This window comes from Papio anubis, chromosome 18, assembly GCF_008728515.1.
Source record: "Papio anubis isolate 15944 chromosome 18, Panubis1.0, whole genome shotgun sequence".
Taxonomy (NCBI): domain Eukaryota; kingdom Metazoa; phylum Chordata; class Mammalia; order Primates; family Cercopithecidae; genus Papio; species Papio anubis.
The window spans coordinates 20,944,307-20,966,361 of record NC_044993.1 but is presented as its reverse complement, the minus strand read 5'-3'; the positions used below and the strand labels follow the sequence as shown (position 1 = coordinate 20,966,361).

General features: G+C 45.6%; 1 protein-coding gene and 1 pseudogene across 2 annotated transcripts in view; both read left to right on the top strand.

The window, feature by feature from the left end:
• Positions 1–21,194, top strand: part of CDH1 (cadherin 1) — a 100,121-nt gene extending 78,927 nt beyond the window's left edge. For both annotated transcript variants that reach the window (XM_003917094.4, XM_017953497.3), the window contains 7 exons: positions 1,653–1,897; positions 4,219–4,364; positions 7,492–7,716; positions 8,888–9,115; positions 13,966–14,096; positions 15,448–15,591; positions 18,945–21,194. In XM_003917094.4, coding sequence (XP_003917143.2) covers positions 1,653–1,897; positions 4,219–4,364; positions 7,492–7,716; positions 8,888–9,115; positions 13,966–14,096; positions 15,448–15,591; positions 18,945–19,154 — 1,329 coding nt within the window. In that variant the 3' untranslated portion in view covers positions 19,155–21,194. The remainder of the gene's footprint in view (positions 1–1,652; positions 1,898–4,218; positions 4,365–7,491; positions 7,717–8,887; positions 9,116–13,965; positions 14,097–15,447; positions 15,592–18,944) is intronic.
• Positions 7,723–8,746, top strand: LOC110742054 (annotated as a pseudogene).
• Positions 21,195–22,055: the final 861 nt, after the last annotated feature.

Sequence of the window (22,055 nt, the reverse complement as noted above, 5' to 3'; positions counted from 1 at the left end):
ATTGCTTGAACCTGGGAGGTGGAGGTTGCAGTGAGCCAAGATCGCACCATTGCATTCCAGCTCTGGGCAGCAGAGCAAGACTCCATCTCGGGGGGGGAAAAAAAGAGGCCGGGCGTGGGGGCTCATGCCTGTAATCCTAGCACTTTGGGAGGCCAATGTGGGCAGATCACAAGGTCAAGAGATCGAGATCATCCTGACCAACATAGTGAAACCTCATCTCTACTAAAAATACAAAAATTAGCTGGGCGTGGTGGCGTGCTCCCACTACTAGCGTGGTCCCAGCTACTAGGGAGGCTAAGGCAGGACAATCACTTGAACCTGGGAGACAGAGGTTGCAGTGAGCCATGATCGTGCCTTGCACTCTAGCCTGGCAACAGAATGAGACTTCGTCTCAAAAAAAAGAAATCAAGAAGCTAAGGCTTCTTGATGGCTCATGGTGGCTCATGCCTGTAATCCCAGCACTTGGGGAGGCCAAGGGGGGCAGATCACCTGAGGTCAAGAGTTTGGGACCAGCCTGGACAACATGGTGAAACCCTGTCTCTACCAAAAATACAAAAATTAACCGGATGTGGTGGTGCACACTTGTAATCCCGGCTGCTTGGGAGGCTGAAGCAGGAGAATTGCTTAAGCCTAGAAGACAGAGGTTGCAGTGAGCCAAGATCACGCCACTGCACTCTGGCCTGGGCAACAGAGTGAGACTCTGTCTGGAAAAAAGGAAAGAAGAAATCAAGAAGCTCTTACACAGGATCCTGAAATTGAAAAAGGCTCTTTCCCAAAACATTCTCCTTCCCTTAGCTCTTTCCATTTTGCAATGAGAGGGAAAATGATTTACTGGTCTCTACTCTTGTGCTGGTTTATTTTAGAAGTGGGGCAGATATGGTTGTTTTTGAAAAATGTCCTAGAAACTTGAAAACTAGCCAAGCACAGTAGTGCATGGCGGTGGGTCCAACTACTTGGGAGGCTGAAGTGGGAGGATCACTTGAGCCCAGGGGGTTGACACTGCACTGAGCTATGATCATGCCACTGTACTCCAACCTGGGCAATATAACGAGACTCTGTCTCTTTAAAAAAAAAAAAAAAGGTAGCCAGGCACAGTTGCTCACTCCTGTAATCCCAACACTTTGGGAGGCCAAGGTGGGTTGATCACCTGAGGTCAGGTGTTCGAGACCAGCCTGGCCAACATGGTGAAACATCATCTCTACTAAAAATACAAAAAATTAGCCAGGTGTAGTGGCAGGCTCCTGTAATCCCAGCTACTAGGGAGGCTGAGGCAGGAGAATTGCTTGAAGCTGGGAGGCAGAGGTTGCAGTGAGCCATTGCACTCCAGCCTGGGTGACAAGAGCAAAAATTCTGTCTCAGAAACAAAATAAGGAAAGAAACTTGAAAACTAAGAATTTGAGTGAATTGCTTGTTGAAGTGACTGGATCCCTAGAATAGCCCCAGAGCTTTGACTTCCTCTTGAGTAGGTGAGCAGATCTGAGAAGCCCTGGTAAGTAATTATGGTTTCTGCCATTGAAAGTCATGGCAGAAACCACAGTTACTTTTGCACCACCCTACTGTATTACCAAAAGCAACAGTTAAGGATTTAATTTCATTTTTACTAACACAAAATGTTTTGTTTTGTTTTTTACTTCATTGTTTCTGCTCTCTAGGGCTTGGATTTTGAGGCCAAGCAGCAGTACATTCTACACGTGGCAGTGACGAACGTGGCGCCTTTTGAGGTCTCTCTCACCACCTCCACAGCCACCGTCACCGTGGATGTGCTGGATGTGAACGAAGCCCCCATCTTTGTGCCTCCAGAAAAGAGAGTGGAAGTGTCCGAGGACTTTGGCGTGGGCCAGGAAATCACATCCTACACTGCCCGGGAGCCAGACACATTTATGGAACAGAAAATAACGTAAGTGTGAGGATTTTTCAACTGACTTACAGCAGCTGGGTATTTTATATCATTTTATATATAAATCAATAATACATAGTTCATGGCATTTTGTCATTTGTCTGTACAAGACCATTCTCTTAATTTATTTTTTATTCCCTTTATCTGTACTCCTTTCACCTGTTCCCTTCCCTCTACAGACAGCCGTTCTTGGTCTGATGTGCGGCCTCTCTTTGAGCTCTTGTAGTATGGTAGAAATGTGATTTTACTTTGCATAGACAATAGTGTGTTTTTTTGTGTTTGGAGTCTCACTTTGTCACCCAGGCTAGTATACAGTGGTGATCTCTGCCTACTGCAGCCTCTGTCTCCTGGGTTCAAGCAATTTTCATGCCTCAGTCTCCCACGTAGCCAGGATTATAGGTGCCCGCTACCACGCCCGGCTAATTTTTGTATTTTTAGTAGAGATGAGGCTTCACCACATTGGCCAGGCTGGTCTCGAACTCCTGACCTCAAGTGATCTGCCCGCCTCCCAAAGTGGTGGGATTACAGGCGTGAGCCCCCGCACCCAGCCCATAGTATTGTGTTCTAAGTAGCTTACTATTAGTATTTCTCCTTTCAAACTTGAAGGTACCTCTATAATGTAAATCACACAGATGCTGAAAACCCACATACCAACCAACCAACTACAACACTTGCTTTAAAATACTCTCATTTTGGGCTGGGTGCAGCGGCTTATGCCTGTAATCCCAAAACTTTGGGAGGTCTAGCAAGTGGATCATGTTGAGGCCAGGTGTTCAAGACCAGCCTGGCCAACATGGTGAAACCCCTGCCTCTACTAAAAACACAAGAAATTAGCCAGGCATGGTGGTGCACACCTGTAATCCCAGCTACTTGGGAGGCTGAGGCACGAGAATCACTTGAACCCAAAAGGTTGAGGTTGCAGTGAGCTGAGATCGAGCCACTGCGCTCTAACCTGGGCGACAGAGTGAGACTCCATCTCAAAAAATAATAATAATAAAAACTCTCATTTTCTATATGTAGCCAATGGACCCCTCATAATCTAGAGATATTTCTACATGCTCCGAACTGTAAGGCCTGGCAAGATGCGTTTTAACTGAAGTTTAAAAGAATGGTGAAAAGTCAAAGACAATAATGTAGGATTTGGTTCTGTGATGAAACCCTGGGTTGTACAGTTTCCAGGCTGGGCTGAAAGCTTGCAGTAGTGAAATAGATAGTTCAAAGCATCTCCTGGGGCAGATTCAGGGACCAGGTCTCTAGTGTCTGTTTGCAGAGGCCCTTACACCTGGAACAATGACCACTTGATGTAATTCATTGCTTTGCACTTCCAAAGAAGTGAGGCCAAGCCCGCAGGTTCTCAGAGTCCTTTCCTCCTTTGATTTCTTAGTTTCCCTTTCAGAGCCTTTCCATGACCCTAGTAAATAACTGAGCAGTAGATCTCTGTTAGCTTCCCTGTACCTCCCATTAAATGCCAATAGTACAGCCCACCCACAAGTCAACAAGGCAACCTGCATCTCCAGATGTTCATGACAGGAGAAGAGGTGACATGTTGCTACCATTTAGGAACTACTGTATTGTTTTGGGGGAGCTGGTCTGGAGGAGTCTGCTTTTAAAAATAAATAAGGATTATAGTAATCATTGCTTCAGCAAGAATCATCCATAGATGCCAACTCTGTTGGGTGAAAGTTAGTTGCTGAACAAGATATTCTTAAATTATCTACCTGCAGATTATATGTTAATCATGCAGTATAAAAAGGCACCTTTGCTGTGAAGAAATCTGGTGGCCTTTCCATTCTCCAAGTGATCAAAGTTATCAATAGAAGCACAGACAGACATCATGTGCTTCCCAGTGTCCTGCACTAGGGAGGCCACAGCATCACTCTGTCGTGTTCTTGTCCCCGCCACTGACCCCTGAAATGGATTACCTGAATCTAAATTTTGAGGAGTAATCAGGCAAACCCAAACTAAGGGCATTCTAGAAAACAACTGGCCAGCACATTAAAAAAATGTCAGTGACAGAAAAGAAAGCCCTAAGGAAGAGCCATGCCAACCAAAGGCCATATTGGATCCTGAATCCAGAATGGTGCAAGGTTGCTATAAAGGACATTTTTGGAAAATCTGACAATTTGAATATGCACCATATATTCAACAATAGTATTCTATCAAAGTGCTGGGATTACAGGCAGCCACCGTGCCCAACCTATTGTTGGTTTTCAAAATAAAACATTGGAAGTAACCATATAACTGAAGAAGAGCTTGAGCCATTTTCAGCTACATGTTGTTTGCTGGTCCTATTCTAAAAGCCAGAGCTTGTGCCTGTTTAGGTATCGGATTTGGAGAGATGCTGCCAACTGGCTGGAGATTAATCCGGACACTGGTGCCATTTCCACTCGGGCTGAGCTGGACAGGGAGGATGTTGAGCACGTGAAGAACAACACGTACACAGCCCTCATCATAGCTACAGACAATGGTAAGGGGGCCTCATCTGGGCCTTTGCTGCCTCACCCTCCTGGCTAGTTGACTTTCTTGCCCCTCCCTTCTTTTGGAGGCAAGAGTTTATTCTTTTTCTTTTATCCTTTGTGTTTGTTGGATTGATTTGTATAAATGTATGGAGTAGAAGGGTAATTTTGTTACAAGCATAGATGTATAGTGATAAAGGCAGGGCTTTTAGTGTATCAATAGAAGCACAGACAAACATCATGTGCCTCCCAGTGTCCTGCACTAGGGAGGCCACAACATCACCTCTGTCGTGTTCTTGTCCCCACCACCGACCCCTGAAATGGATTACTTGAATCTAAATTTTGAGGAGTAATCAGACAAACCCAAATTAAGGGCACTCTAGAAAACAACTGGCCAGCACATTAAAAAAATGTCAGTAACAGAAAAGAAAGCCCTAAGGAAAAGCCTAACGCATCACCCAAATAACATGCGTTGTACCCATTAAGTAATTGCTCATCATCTAACCCCTCCCACTCCTCGGACCCTTCCCAGCTGCCATTGTTTATCATTCCACAGTCTACATCCATGTGTACACATTATTGAACTCCCACTTCTAAGTGAGAACATGCAGTTATTTCTCCTTACATGTCTGATTTGTTTCACTTGAGACAATGGCCTCCAGTTTCATCCATGTTGCTGCAAAAGATTTATCTTTTATTCTTAAAGGCATTCTTATTATCAAAAATTCAAGTGGGCTGGGCATGGTGACTCACACCTGTAATCCCAGCACTTTGGAGGCTGAGGTGGGAGGATCACTTGAGCCCAGGAGTTCGAGACCAGCCTGGGCAACATGGCAATACACTTTCTCTACAAACAGTACATAAATTAGCTGGGCATGTTGGTGAACACCTGTAGTCCCAGCTACTCAGAAGGCTGAGGTGGTAGGATTGCTTGAGTCTGAGAGGTGGAGGCTGCAATGAGCCAAGATTGTGCCACTGTTCTCCATCCTGGGCAACAGAGCAAGACCCTGTCTCCAAAAAAAAAAAAAAATTTTTTTTTCAAGTAATTTTGGTCAGACAGAACTTCCTTTTCACTACACATGCACTCTTTATTCCTTCCCTAAGGGAACCCGACAATGATGGTTTACGATCCAGTTCCAAAGCTTAATATTCATGTGACCTTGGATTTGCTGTTTAATTTTTTTTTTTTTTTTTTTTTGAGACAGAGTCTCGCTCTGTCACCCAGGCTGGGTGCAGTGGCACAATCCTGGATCACTGCAACCTCCGCCTCCCAGGTTCAAGCAATTCTCCTGCCTCAGTCTCCCAAATAGCTGGGATTACAGGTGTGCGCCACCATGCCCAGCTAATTTTTTGTATTTTTAGTAGAGATGGGGTTTCACCATATTGGCTAGGTTGGTCTTGAACTCCTGACCTTGTGATCTGCCCGCCTCGGCCTCCCAAAATGTTGGGATTACAGGCGTGAGCCACCGCGCCTGGCCTGCTGTTTAGTTTTTATGTCCCTCAATTCCTTTACCTGAAATACTCATGTGGGTGAAATTAGTTAGGTGTTAAATCAGTTAGGTGTGGGTCCTTCCAGACTCTTTCTGTGTATTTAAATACATTTATAGGCTGGGTGCTAGGCTCACACCTGTAATCCCAACACTTTGGGGGTCTGAATTGGGAGATGGCTTGAGGCCAGGAGTTCAAGACCAGCCTGGGCAACATGCTGCCCATAATCTCAAAATGCTGGGATTACAGGCATGAGTTACCATGCCTGGACTCCTTCAGTTAATTTTAAATGACATGTGTTCATTCTTTAAAAAGAAAATTTACATGAGAAAAAAAAAAATTTTTTTTTTTTTTGAGACGGAGTCTTGCTCTGTCACCCAGGCTGGAGTGCAGTGGCCAGATCTCAGCTCACTGCAAGCTCCGCCTCCCGGGTTCACGCCATTCTCCTGCCTCAGCCTCCCGAGTAGCTGGGACTACAGGCGCCCACCACCACGCCCGGCTAGTTTTTTTGTATTTTTTTAGTAGAGACGGGGTTTCACCGTGTTAGCCAGGATGGTCTCGATCTCCTGACCTCGTGATCTGCCCGTCTCGGCCTCCCAAAGTGCTGGGATTACAGGCTTGAGCCACCGCGCCCGGCCCGAAAAAAAATGTTTTTAATTTACAGTCATGCCCTCTAGACATATCTATCTATCGGTTTGAGATGGATTCCTCTGTTGTTTTGTATCCCTATCGTATATTCATATTGAAGATAGTTCCCTGGGTACCAATTTTTCTTACTACCATATGCTTGGTGTTGTGTCAAGATGTAAAAGAAACGCAAACAGAAGTGTGGATGGGCTGGGCACGGTGGCTCACGCCTATAATCTCAACACTTTGGGAGGCTAAGGTGGGAGGATCACTTGAGCCCAAGAGTTAAAGACCACCCTAGGCAACATGGTAAGACCCCCTCTCTACAAAAAAAAAATTAAAAACTAGCCAAGCATTGTGGCATGCGCCTGTAGTCCCAGCTACTAGGGAGGCAGAGGTGGGAGATGAAGCCTAGGAGGTAGAGGCTGCAGTGAACTGTGTTCATGCCACTGCATTCTGGCCTAGGTGACAGAGTGAGACCCTGCCTCAAAAAAAAAAAAAAAAAAAAGTATATGAACTCCCCAATCTATTTTGAAAACCAATTTGCAGAGACTTAAAAAGACCCAACTCATCCCCTTTGATTTTAAGCTTCTAGTCAGGCTTAAAATTAAAATAAGTAAAATAAAAAGACTCAATGCTTTGATAATGACCTTAAATGGCATGAAAATGTAGAAAAAGGAGAACTAGGGAAACAGTAGGCAGGCAATAGGACTTCTTGGAGTAGCTAAAATTCAATGAATGATGATATGTGAAGAAGGAGGAGTGTGTCCTTGGTGTGAGGAATAACTTGAATAATTGTTATCAAGGTGGGAATAAGCGTGTCTGTATAAAACAGTCAGAGACCTGCCCACCGAGAAGTGGAGGTCCTTTGGGATTGGTGGGACAGGAGGTTCTGGGGGTGGAGTGGGGGCTGATGGGGGACCACTGAAGAGCCAGGACAAGAACTGGACTTGGTCTGGTGGAAGGCAGTGGGGATTCATTAGTGTTGCCAAGCTGCTACATTTCCTCTGTATTTTCTCTTAGGTTCTCCAGTTGCTACTGGAACAGGGACTCTTCTGCTGATCCTGTCTGATGTGAATGACAACGCCCCCATACCAGAATCTCGAAATCTATTCTTCTGCGAGAGGAATCCAAAGCCTCAGGTCATAAACATCATTGATGCAGACCTTCCTCCCAATACATCTCCCTTCACAGCAGAACTAACGCATGGGGCGAGTGCCAACTGGACCATTGAGTACAACGACCCAAGTGGGTACCTGAGTTTTATTTTGACAACTTTGCTCCAATGGCCATGCTTCCCTTCCCCCAGATCCCCACCTCTCAATTTCCCTTCTCAACTTCCAGATGTCACCCCTTCCATTGGTACTTGCTTCCTTATCCCTTCTGTCTTTGAGGCCTTGCTCCAGAGGTCTTTTTCCTTTCCTGGTATCTAACATTGTAGCATGCTACCCAGTAATCTAAAACCCAAGCAGGGCTCCCTCTCCCAGCCTCTAGCCACCCTCCACTCCCCTCTCCACTTGCAACCTCTGGGACCATCTTCTCTGCCACCTCCTGCTCCTGGGACCAAGCAACACCGTTTTTGTGCTTAGCTCCTTCTTGCCAGCCAATCATGAGCTCCCAGATTTGTCAGCACTATTCTACCGAAGTGGAGGCAGCTGTCAACTGCCTGGTCAATTTGCATCTGTGGGCTTCCTACACCTACCTCTCTCTGGGCTTCTATTTCCACCGCAATGATGTGGATCTGGAAGGCGTGTGCCAGTTCTTCCACAAATTGGCCAAGGAGAAGCACAAGGGCGCTAAGCGTCCCTTGCAAATGCAAAACCAGTGTGGCGGCCGCACTGTCTTCCAGGACATCCAGAAGCCATGTTAAGATGAATGGGGTAAAACCCTGGGCGCGATGGAAGTCGCTCTGGCCCTGGAGAAGAACCTGAACTGGGCATTTTTGGATCTTCATGCTTTGGGTTCCGCCTGCACAGACCACCATCTCTGTGACTTCCTGGAGAGCCACTTCCTAGATGAAGAAGTGAAACTCATCAAGAAGATAGGTGACCACCTGACCAACCTCTGCAGGCTGGCCAGCCTCCAGGCCAGGCCGGGCGAAAAGGTTCACTCTCAGGCACAATCAGGAGCCTACCGAACCCAGTGACATCTGAAGAGCCCCGCTCTGCCTGAGCCTCTCCCTCCAGCTACTAGGCAGCTTTTTTTAAGCAACCCTAGAACCCTCTCCCAAGCCTTAGACCAAATGGAAATAAAGCTTTTTACAGAAAAAAAAAAAAAAGTACATACCTAGATAAAACCCAAGCAGCTCTGCTCTCTTCACTCAAGGCACTCAAGTGCCTTTAGTTCACTAACAATTTTATTCTGGAATGAGCTTTTTTTTCTCCCCGATCTCATCATTTCTTTTTATTGCTTTCTCCAGCCCAAGAATCTATCATTTTGAAGCCAAAGATAGCCTTAGAGGTGGGTGACTACAAAATCAATCTCAAACTCATGGATAACCAGAAGAAAGACCAAGTGACCACCTTAGAGGTCAGCGTGTGTGACTGTGAAGGGGCCGCCGGCATCTGTAAGAAGGCACCGCTTGTCGAAGCAGGAATGCAAATTCCTGCCATTCTGGGGATTCTTGGAGGAATTCTTGCTTTGCTAAGTAAGTCCAGCTGGCAGGTGATTCAGCCTTTGACTTAAAAAAATGGAGGAGGTTTATTTCCTGGAAGTTATTTTTGTTCTTATATGAATAAGGATACAGATTAGCTGATATAGGAGAGAGACTCCCAAGTTATGCTAGCCTCCATAAAATAGAAGTTTGTCTCTTACTGAACATTTTAGAGGTAAATGGTCTAAGATGAGAAGGCCATGAAGTCAACAGGGGACCCAGGTTTCTTCTGTTTTCATCCTTCAAGTCAGGCATCCCAGGCTTGAGTGCATACAAATCATCCGGGCCTCTGGTAAACTGGGAAATCTGATCCAGGAGGTCGGGCATAGGGCCACAGATTCTGCATTTCTTTTTTTTTTTTTTTTTTTTTTGAGGCTGAGTTTCGTTCTTGTTGCTGAGGCTGGAGTGCAATGGCGCTATCTCTCAGCTCACTGCAACCTCCGCCTAACGGGCTCAAGCAATTCTCCCGCTTCAGCCTCCTGAGTAGCTGGGACCATGGGCATGTGCCACCACACCCAGCTAATTTTGTGTTTTTAGTAGAGATGGGGTTTCTCCATGTTGGTTAGGCTGGTCTCGGACTCCCGACTTCGGGTGATCCACCCGCCTCAGCCTCACAAAGTGCTGGGATTACAGGCTTGAGCCACCGCGCCCGGCCAGATTCTACATTTCTAACCAGCTCCCAGGGGGTACTGATGTTGCAGTTCCTTAGACCATAAGCAGAGTAGCAAGACCTTGGGGGCTGCCCTCATCAGCATGTTCTAAGCTAGCCAGCTCACCACCACCACCTCTACATTCCATCCTAGATGGCGGAAGGGGATAAGAGAGGAAGTGGAGGCCAAATGACTAGAAGTTGCATATATCACCTCCACTTACATACCACTGGCCCAAACACAGCCACACCTAGCTGCAAGGGAGCCTGGAAGTTTCTACTTGCAATTGAAAATTGGCATGGAGTAGGGGTGGAGTGCAGGATGTGCAGTGAGTGTCAGTGACTAAAAGGATAAAGGAGAAAAAGAATGCTGAGGAAAATTGACAGTTTCTGCCATAGTCCTTAAGCCTGTTTCCATTGGAGCCCACTTGGAGTGAGCCCTAGGGGTGACACAGGTGCTATTACAGTCAAGGTAAATACTTTTGTCATTCACACGCAGAGAGAAAATACTGAATCTATTAAAGGAATACATTAGCTGTGAAAACAGATTATGTGCATCAAAAGACAAAGTATCCATATGGAGTGCACTACATCGGAACTCTGGTAGGGCTTTAAACATATGAATGATAGAAGAGCAAGCGAATGATTCTCAAAGCAAATGAGAGCAAGTCAATTAGAAACCTTTGACCAGGTATGGTGGCTCATACTTTGGGAGACCAAGGTGGGAGGATTGCTTGAAGCCAGGAGTTTGATACCAGTCTGGGCAACAAAGCAAGACCCTGTCTCTACAAAATGAAAAATATATCTTTTTAAAGAAATGTTTAAAGATCATAAATAATTAGTGACTGCAAGGAGTGGTCCAGTTCATGAATGTGTTTGCAGTCAGCGTAGTCAGAAAAAGCTGTTAATTGAGTCTCAAGGACAGTTTTGTGGAAGATATAAGTAATTAGGCCACAGGGGCTGGTAGAATTCCAACAGGCTATGGATATTCAGGAAGGTTCCCCTCCTAGCAAAGCACAGCAGAGGCTTGAGGAGACTCCTAGGAGGACAGAGACCAGGCCAAGCTGGTGGGAATGGAAAAAGATTTTTGGAGGGAGCAGTGGGACTGAATCTAGGGCTTTCCATTTAGATTGAGCATGGGTGCCATTGATCCTGCTGCTGCTGCCTCAGTGGACTCCAGGAGAGGGTGCCTTTCAATCTTCCAGAAATGTTTGCTGGGCATCCCATTTGCTTCTGCCCCCTCCTAGTGTTCTCCCAAAGTTGAAGAGAAGGATACTGCTGTTGAGAATTGAGCAAGCCTTCTGGACTTTCATCCTGCCCGGCTTTACATGGCTTTACTGTGCCATGAGATTAGATTAATTCATCATTGTCTTGGGCAGTGTAACACAAGCCCTGCCTGCCTACTTCCTAGTCAAATTACATTTGAGTGGCCTGGTCTGCTTTTGGGATAGTGGTTACTGACTAGTACATTCATTTTAAGGGGAATCATTTCTCTTCTCTTCTCTTCTCTTCTCTTCTCTTCTCTTCTCTTCTCTTCTCTTCTCTTCTCTCTTCTTTCAGGCAAGGTCTCATTCTGTGGGCCGGCTGGAGTGCAGTGGAGTGATCTCAGATCTCATCTCACTGCAGCCTTGACTTCAGGGGATCCTCCCACCTCAGCCCCCCGGGTGGCTGGGACCACAGGCATGAGCCACCACACCCAGCTGATTTTCTATATTTTTTTGCAGAAACAGTGTTTCCTCATGTTGCCCAGGCTGGTCTCAAACTCCTGGTCTCAACCAGTCCTCCCGCCTTGGCCTCCCAAAGTGTTGGGATTACAGACATGAGCTACTGCGCCCAATCAGGGAATCTTAAAGATTGTAGTTATACTTGAAATATTTTTTTAAGAGTAGGATTACCTAAATTTGCTATGGGTATGTATTTTTTTAGACACTGGGGGTGGGGATTCCCACATAGAACAACATTTAAAACAGAGGCAATGCCAGAATTCAGATGTTCAATTTCTTGTATTTTTACCTTCTATGATTATTTTTTTCTTTCTTTATTAGAGACAGGTTCTCGCTATGTTACTCACACTGGTCTCAAACTCTTGAGCTCAAGTGATCCTCCCATCTCGGCCTCCCAAAGTGCTGGGATTACAGGTGTGAGCCACTCCACCAGCCAATTCTTGTTTCTTAAGGGCAAAAATGTGCTAGAGGCTGGGTGTGGTAGCTCACGTCTATAATCCCAACACTTTGGGAGGCTGAGGTGGCAGGATTGCTTGAGCCTAGGTTTCAAGATCAGCCTGGGCAACATAGCAAGACCTCATCTCTATTAAAAAAAAAAAAATTACTCGAGAGACACCAGGAGATCTGAAGCTTTTCGTGTTTTCCACCAATATTTGGTTGCTTACTCTGTACCAGGCTTTTTCTCAGAGCCTGGGGATACTGGGCTTCTGGCACAGCTGATAAGAGGCATCTTTTTGGAAACGGTAAGCTGCCTCTTGCTGTGCATGGATGGGGACTGTGTAGCTCCTATAGTCTTGTTCAGTGCTGTCTCCCTGTGCAGCCACTTCATTGTTCTTGTTGATGAATCATGGACAACGGAGTTATATTGTTTATCTGGATAAGGTTTCTGGCATTTTTCTGATTTCAGAAATAGGTAGTTGGGGTACATCTGAGAAATCTTTTCCCCAAGTTTATGCAACCTCCTGTTTAAAGATTATGCTTCGGCCAGGCATGGTGGCTCACGCCTGTAATCTCAGCACTTCGGGAGGCCCAGATGGGTGGATCACTTGAGGTCAGGAGTTTGAGACCAGCCTGGGCAACATGTTGAAACCCCGTCTCGGCCGGGCGCGGTGGCTCAAGCCTGTAATCCCAGCACTTTGGGAGGCCGAGACGGGCGGATCACGAGGTCAGGAGATCGAGACCATCCTGGCTAACACGGTGAAACCCCGTCTCTATTAAGAAATACAAAAAACTAGCCGGGCGAGGTGGCGGGCGCCTGTAGTCCCAGCTACTCGGGAGGCTGAGGCCGGAGAATGGCGTGAACCCGGGAGGCAGAGCTTGCAGTGAGCTGAGATCCGGCCACTGTACTCCAGCCTGGGCGACAGAGCGACACTCCGTCTCAAAAAAAAAAGAAACCCCGTCTCTACTAAAAATACAAAAATTGGCTGGGCATGGTGGCAGGCACTTGTAGTCCCCCCTACTTGGGAGGCTGCGGCAGGAGAATTAGTTGAACCCAGGAGGTGGAGGTTGCAGTGAGCTGAGATTGCGCCACTGCACTCCAGCCTGGGTAACAGAGCAAGACTCTGTCTCAAAATAATAATCATAAATACATAAAGATTATGCTTCATAGGGTACAGTATATAGGTACTTGGGCACACATGCCCATAGATAGAAATCACACGGAATCTTTTTATTTTTCATTCACAGTGAATAATATAATTTTTTTTTAAAGTTAAGTGCTTTCTTTCTGGCTGCTTTAGAGAATTTTTTTTAAGTTGAATGCTAGTGGTATATATCCTAGAAATAATCCCAAGATCAAATGTAACCCTTGTCTTAAGCCTTGGAAGTTAAATAGATTATAAAGCTTGCTTTACATGATTCTATCTTAAGAGAAACTAAGAACATACCAGGCAATTTTATAGTCTCTGTCCCTCTCCTCATAGCTGATTATGTATCAGTCACATTTGGGCTGACCTAGGAGCCCTGCTCACAAACCTTCAGTGGCTCCAACTCAGAATCAAAGCCAAGGTCCTTGCAGTGGCCTATATGTCCCTCCCGCCCTGCTTGCCCCTCTGAGCTCTTCTCCATGTCTCTTCCCCTCATGCACCCTGCTACAGCCATGCTGGCCTCCTCACCTTCCCTCCATCACACCAAACATGCTCCTGCCTCAGGACCTCTGCCCTTACTGTTTCCTCTGCCTGGAACACTTTCCCCCAGATTTGGGAAAATGACAGTGATTGAGTTTAAGACCCATCTGAAAGTTAGGGACCATGCTTGAATTCATGTATCACTGTCTACTATGTTGTACTGTACATACCAACTTCAGGGATGTGAGTGTTACATGGATTGACATCTTCAAGTGTATTGAAGGCAGCTGGTGGCTGGCTGACTGCCCATTGTCTGATATGAGGCGTGCTCTGTGATAATGCTGCTTCTGGCCTTCTTTATCTTTGGTTCTCATCACTCTTGCTCTCTCTCCCCCACCACCCCAGTTCTGATTCTGCTGCTCTTGCTGTTTCTTCGGAGGAGAGCGGTGGTCAAAGAGCCCTTACTGCCCCCAGAGGATGACACCCGGGACAACGTTTATTACTATGATGAAGAAGGAGGTGGAGAAGAGGACCAGGTGGGTTTTTAAAACCATGGTAGCTCAATGGTGATCTCTTTATTCGGAAGAAGCAATGATTAGTAAGAGGTAGGCATTTGAAACAGCTCTGACTCACTTTGGATATTATCTTTTTAAGGCCTTACCCAAGAAACTAGACATTGTCATTGACCATCATCATCATCATCACATCATCACCAACACAGCTAACATTTATTGATCGCATACTGTTCTGCACCTCAATGAGCGAACTGAGGCACAGAGAAGCTCAGTAACTTGTCTAAGGTCACACAGCTAGGAAGCGACACAGCCAGGAAGCGACACAGCCAAATGGTCTGTCTTAGAGCCTGCACTCCTCATTGCCATTCTCCAGACATGAACTTGAGCCAGATTATCTTTGACATAGAACAACTGGTCTGCTTTGTTTCTCTTGAGTTTTCAGCTAGACCAAACTCCTTTTTGTCAATGTTATACCTTTAGTCCTATATTTCCTGATTTTGGAGATGATCTTAACATCTTACCCTGGAGTTGTCCAGGGAACTGTTCAGGGTCTTGGAGAGTCTACTACTATTATAGAAAGGGAACCATGGGGGTCTATTACAGAGTCCTGCTTTTGACTGAGGTCATAGAGTGAGGCACCATTTACTGAGCTCCAACATAGGGAGGTGGTTGTACAGAGAAAAATATTGTTCTAGATTTCAGGACTTCTAAGTCTAGTTGGGGCATACCATATATATTGTATCAGTGAGCAATAGAGCAACCAATCCCAGAATCCCAGCAGCACACAACATGCGTGTCTTTCTCATGTATTGTGGGGCAGCTGGGGCAACTGCTGGTCTCAGCTCATGAGAATCTGTAGGATGGCTGGGGCTCAGCAGATTTAGGTAGAGTTTAGCTGAATGGCTCTCATCTGCGAATCGTGTCCAGGTCTGTTCCATACAAGTCTCATCTTTGTACCAGAAGCTGGTGCCTTTCAGACCTTTGCCTGTGTCACATGTTACAGTCCCATTGGCTAAGCAAGTCACACAACAAAGCCCCAAATTGATGGATGTATACTCTTCTTACAGGCTGGGGTTGGGAGGGAGTAAATATTTGCCAAACAGTGATCTAATCATCATGTCCTGTGAAAATTAGTAAGGCACACAGCCTATATCTGGATTCACACATGCTACTCACAATCCTTTGGGCTATGTTTTTTCCCAGTGTTATTTGGGAGACTTTTAGCTTGAAAACTGTCATTTTGCATTAAACAGGTAAAGATTATACAGCTGGCAGTGAAGGCATCATCCAGCCATAATCTATGAACTGAACATAGCCCTGTGTGTATGACTGTTTCTTACTCTTCATTGTACTTCATCCTTTTTCTCCAAAGGACTTTGACTTGAGCCAGTTGCACAGGGGCCTGGACGCTCGGCCTGAAGTGACTCGTAACGACGTTGCACCAACCCTCCTGAGTGTCCCCCGGTACCTTCCCCGCCCTGCCAATCCTGATGAAATTGGAAATTTTATTGATGAAGTAAGTAATCCACATGGAAAGCCAAAGCATTGCTCATCTCTAAGCCCAGAAAGGAGTTGTGTCAAAAATGACAAAAAGAGTCTTTAGATTCTTTCCTTTACTATGTTTTCAGCTTGCCTGAGCCCTGAACCCTGTTTTTCCTTTTTCCTTTTTTTTTTTTTTTTGAGACAGAGTTTCGCTCTGTTGCCTAGGCTGAGTGCAATGTGGCGCAATGTCGGCTCACTGCAGCCTCCACCTGGGTTCAAGCAATTCTCCTCCCTCAGCCTCCCAAGTAGCTGAGATTACAGGCCTGCACCACCACACCCGGCTAATTTTGTAGTTTTAGTAGAAACAGGTTTCTCCATGTTGGTCAGGCTGGTCTCTAACTCCTGGCCTCAGGTGATCCACCCACCTCGGCCTCCGAAAGTGCCGGGATTACAGGTGCGAGCCACCGTACTCAGCAGCCTGTCTCTTCTTCTGTGTCTCATCTGAATTTTGGATCTAATAGTGCTTCAAATTGCAAAGTCCATGTGGCAAAACCAAGAATTGCCTGAAAGGATTTAGTAGATCTAGAAATGAAACTAGGAAGATTCTAAGTAAATTTCATTTTAGTTTCACTAATGGGATTTACTTCCCTTGCCTCCCGCTGCTGGTTGGGATATAATGATAAATGTATATCACAAGCCTACCTGAGGACTAGAAAAATAGAATCTGTATTGTATATGTCAGAAATGCATTCAGCTCTAAATACAAGATGCTGAAACAGATTTACCTTGTACAAATAGAAAGCTGGGGTGAGCAGTCTAGGCTGGTGCATCAGGCCGTTCCATGTTTCTGCTCCATTATCTTAGCATGGAGACCCTTGTTCTCAGGCTTGTTGCCTCATGATCACAAGATGGCTGCCACGCTTCCAAACCTTAGGTCTGTATTCCAGTCAGGAAAAAAGTATGAAGAGCAAAGCAGAGGGCAAAAGTCTTTCTTCTAGTGAACTGTCTTCTTATTTAACAAGGGAGTTGTCCAACCAGTTATTGGCCAGAACTATCAGAAGGTTGTATCTGTCTGCAAGGGAGAATAACAAGGCATTAAATTAATTAGCTTAGGATAAGATGAGAAAGAACCCAGTAAAGACATAGTCTGGCAGGATCTGTTTCCTTAAGCTATATTCTCTAATAACTTGCTCGGTTACTGGAATGATTTTCTGGGCTTTCTGATGGTCCAGTGACCCTTGGTGAGTCTTCATGGTGAGGTCTGTGTTTGCCTTATATTCCTACAGGAGGTGTCACTGAGGACTATGAGGTACTGCAGTGTTAGAAGTGACCAAGCCACATTCATTTTGGCCACTGGAGAAAACAAGAAACAGGAAGAAACCAGTTTAGCCACCCCTTTTATTTATTTATTTTCATTTTTTGAAATGTCGCCCAGGCTGGAGTGCAATGGCATGATCTTGGCTCACTGCAACCTCTGCCTGCCAGATTCAAGCAATTCTCCTGCCTCAGCCTCCCAAGTAGCTGGGATTACAGGCACTGCTACCATGCCCGTACCATGCCCGGCTGATTTTTGTATTTTTAGTATAGACAGGGTTTCATCATATTGGCCAGTCTGGTCTCAAACTCCTGACTGCAGGTGATCTGCCTGCCTCGGCCTCCCAAAGTGCTGGGATTACAGGTGTGAGCCACCGCGCATGGCTACGGACCCCTTTTAGATACATCTGGATTCAGGCCTTTCCTCCATTCACACTCATTTGCAAGTCATCACTTGTATTTGTAGTTTTTATTTAAACTATAAAAATAATATGCTAAAAAAGAACAAGATCATGTCTTTTGCAGGAGCACGGGTGGAGCTGGAGGCCATTATCCTTAGCAAACTAATGCAGGAACAGAAAATCAAATACCACGTGTTCTCACTTATATGTAGGAGCTGAATGATGAGAACTCATGGACACAAAGAAGAGAACAGCAGACACTAGAGTCTGCTTGAGGGAGGAGCATAGGAGGAGGGAGAGGAGCAGAAAAGATAACTATTGGGTACTGGGCTTAATACCTGGGTGACGAAATAATCTGTACAACAAACCCCCATGACATGAGTTTACCATTTGTTACCTATATAACAGACCTTCACATGTACTCCCAAACCTAAAAGTTTTCTTTTTTTTTAAGTATGCTTGCTATTTTAAAAATATAAATTATGGTGTGGGGGTACACACCTGTAATCCCAGCTACTCAGGACGCTGAGGCAGGAGAATCGCTTAAAGTCGGGAGATGGAGGTTGCTGTAAGCTGAGATCATGCCATTGCACTCCAGCCTGGGTGACAGAGCAAAACTCTGAGACTTCCATCCTAGCTAACACGGCGAAACCCCGTCTCTACTAAAAAATACAAAAAACTAGCCGGGCGAGGTGGCGGGCGCCTGTAGTCCCAGCTACTCCGGAGGCTGAGGCAGGAGAATGGCGTGAACCCGGGAGGCGGAGCTTGCAGTGAGCCGAGATCTGGCCACTGCACTCCAGCCTGGGTGACAGAGCGAGACTCTGTCTCAAAAAAAAAAAAAAAAAAAAAACAAAAAAAACTCTGAGACTCCATCTCAAAATAAATAAATATACTTTATTTATTTCATAAAATGAAAATATATAAAGAAAAAAAAGGCTGGGCGCAGTGGCTCACGTCTGTGATCCCAGCACTTTGGGAGGCTGAGGCAGGTGGATTGCCTGAGGTCAGGAGTTGGAGACCAGCCTGGCCAACATGGTGAAACCCCGTCTCTACTAAAAATATGAATATTAGCTGGACTTGATGGCACATGCCTATAGTTGGGAGGCTGAGGCAGGAGAATCGCTTGAACCTGGGAGGCGAAAGTTGCAGTGAGCCAAAATCACGCCATTGCACTCCAGCCTGGGTGACAAGAGTGAAACTCTGTCTCCAAAAAAGAAAAAGAAAAAGAAAACAATACAAGTCCTTCCTTAGTTCCCACACCCCCACTCCCCAGATTTAACTGTTAAGCATTTGGCATTCATCCTTCCAGCCCTTTCTGGGTGGAAATGCAGCCTGAATGCACCAGTATGCAAAGTTTCCAGCTCTGTCCATCCAGCTGGTGGTGTGGAAGCCCCACCCTGATTTGTGGGGACTCCATCCTGACTGGTTGGTGCTTGCATCTCTCCTGCCTACATATAACTTACCATTTTACTTTCTCTTTCCATCAACAACGTATCCTGTGCATCTTTCCATGCCAGTGTGTATAAATGTACCTTGCTGGTATTCACTGCTCCGTGGTGTGCCAGTCTGGGTGCATTGTCATACCTTACATGTTGCGAGACTTCTTGCCCCGGGTGACAGGTGTGTCCTTCCCTTTCACTAAAAGGTCCTGTTGTCCCCTTTTCTTCTTTAGAATCTGAAGGCAGCTGATAGTGACCCCACGGCCCCGCCTTATGATTCTCTGCTCGTGTTTGACTATGAAGGAAGCGGTTCCGAAGCTGCTAGTCTGAGCTCCCTGAACTCTTCAGAGTCAGACAAAGACCAGGACTATGATTACTTGAATGAATGGGGCAATCGCTTCAAGAAGCTGGCAGACATGTACGGAGGCGGCGAGGATGACTAGGGGACTCGAGAGAGGTGGACCCTAGACCTCTGTGCTGGGAAATGCAGAGATCATGTTGCTGGTGGTTTTTCAGCTCCCTTCCCTTGAGATGAGTTTCTGGGAAAAAAAGAGACTGGTCAGTGATGCAGTTAGTATAGCTTTATAGTCTTTCCACTTTATAGCTGTAATCGATGTGTGTTAGAAAAGTTTTGACTTATTCCTTGAAGGTTTTTTTTTTCCCCACCACGCTTTACATGGTGGTGATGTCCACAAGATACCCAAATTTTAATATTACAGAAGAACAACTTTAGCATCAGAAGGTTCACCTAGCACCTTGCAGATTTTTTCGAATTTTGTCTCACTTTTTTAAAAAAGGGGAGAAGTCAGCTACTCTAGTTCTGTTTTTCTGTGTATATAATTTTTTTTTTAATGTGTATGCTCCTGCTCATTGCTACAATGGTTTGTCCCCCTGCCCTTTTTTTTTTTTTTTTTTTTTTTTTTTTTTAAGACAGGGTCTCATTCTGTCGGCCAGGCTGGAGTGCAGTGGTGCAATCACAACTCACAGAAGCCTTGTCCTCCCAGGCTTAAGCAATCCTTGCACCTCAGCCTCCCAGGTAGCTGGCACCACAGGCATGTGCCACTATGCATGACTAATTTTTTAAATATTTGAGACAGGGTCTCCCTATGTTACCCAGGCTGGTCTTAAACTCTTGGGCTCAAGTGATCCTCCCATCTTGGCCTCCCAGAGTGTTGGGATTACAGGCATGAGACACTGCATCTGCCCAGCTCCCCGACTCCCTGCCATTTTTTAAGAGACAGTTTCGATCCGTCACCCAGGCCTGGGATGCAGTGATGTGATCATAGCTCACTGTAACCTCGAACTCTGGGGCTCAAGCAATTCTCCCATCAGCTTCCTTTTTATTTTTTTGAACAGATGGGGTCTTGCTATATTGCCATGTTAGTCTTAAACTCCTGGCCTCAAGCAATCCTCCTGCCTTGGCCTCCCGAAGTGCTGGGATTGCGGGCATGAGCTGCTGTGCCCGGCCTCCATGTTTTAATATCTACTCTCACTCCTGAATTCAGTTGCTTTGCCCAAGATAGTTCTTCGGTGCGGAAATTATTGGGCCCTTTTAGGGTAAGCAGCTCATGTCTTCATCTGGCCACATCTTGACGAGGTATTGTCTACTCTGAAGACTTTTAATGGCTTCCCTCTTTCATCTCCTGAGTATGTAACTTGCAGTGGTCATCTATCCAGTGACTTGTTCTGAGTAAGTGTGTTCGTTAATGTTTATTTAGCTCTGAAACAAGAGTGACATACTCCAGGACTTAGAATAGTGCCTAAAATGCTGCAGCCAAAGACAGAGTGGAACTAGGAAAAGTGGGCTTGGAGATGGCAGGAGAGCTTCTCACTGAGCCTGGCAATTTAGCAAACTGATGCTGAGGATGATTGAGGTGGGTCTACCTCATCTCTGAAAATTCTGGAAGGAATGGAGGAGTCTCAACATGTGTTCCTGACACAGGATCTGTGGTTTGTACTCAAAGCCCAGAATCCCCAAGTGCCTGCTTTTGATGATGTCTACAGAAAATGCTGGCTGATCTGAACACATTTGTCCAATTCCAAATGTGCATAGAAAACTGAGAATATTCGAAATTCTAAACATTTTTCTTAGGAGCAAGAAGAAAATGTGGCCCTAAAGGGGGTTAATCGAGGGGTGGGGGGGTGGAGAGGATCTTGATTTGGAGCTCTTTTTATTTAAATGTGAATTGCGACTTTTTGACAATCAAAGAAAAGACTTTTATTGAAATAGCTTTACTGTTTCTCAAGGGTTTGGGAGAAAAAAATCAACCCTGCAATCACTTTTTGGAATTGTCTTGATTTTTCTAAAGTTCAAGCTGTATCGAATATAGTTCTGTGTAGAGAATGTCACTGTAGTTTTGAGTGTGTACGTGTGTGGGTGCTGATCATTGTATATTTAGGGGTGGAAAAGGAAAACAAGCTGAGAAAAGTATTCTCAAAGATGCATTTTTATAAATTTTATTAAAGAATTTTGTTAAACCATTGTCGAACTTGTTTTATTTGATTCCACCACATTTCCAGGCAAGAGAGAAGATGGATGGAGATAGCCTTAGTCAAAACATGGAGAAAGAGGCGGGGCACAGTGGCTCACGCCTGTAATCTCAGCACTTCAGGAGGCCGAGGCGGGTGGACCACTTGAGCTCAGGAGTTTGAGACCAGCCTGGGCAACACAGTGAAACCCTGTCTCTACAAAAACACAAAAACTAGCTGGACGTGGTGGCACGTGCCTGTAGTCCCAGCTACTCTGGAGGCTGAGGCATGAGAATCACTTGAACCTGGGAGGCAGAGGTTGCAGTGAGCCGAGATTGCGCCACTGCACTCCAGCCTGGGAGATAGCAAGACTCCATCTCAAAAAAATTAAAAAAATTTAAAAAATTATAAAGCTTCATGCTGAAGTGACTTCTCCAGAAGCTTCTATCATTCTACTGGACACAACATGGGAGAAACTACATTCACATGGTAACTTTATTTGAACAGTATCCATCCATATGGCATGTGATGAAACCAATACAATTCCCATGTCCACGGGAGACTGTGGGCCCAGCTGAAGGACGAGACAGAGCAAAGTTTCAGACGACGTTCTCAGGGTCAACAAGTGAGTACAGGCCAGTGGTTCTCTGCTGGGGAAGAATGTGCCCCCTCCTCCCTGGGACATTTTGCAATTTCTGGAGTACCTAGGGAGGTGGTCCTGTCATCACATCAAAGCCAGGGATGCTGCTAAACATCCCTGCACAGGACAGTTCCCCACAACAAAGAATTATCCTGCACAAAATGTCAGCCACCGTTAAGAAACCCTGGTGTAAGCCTAAAACTTTTCTCTGTTGAAGGGGTATGACTTTTTTCTT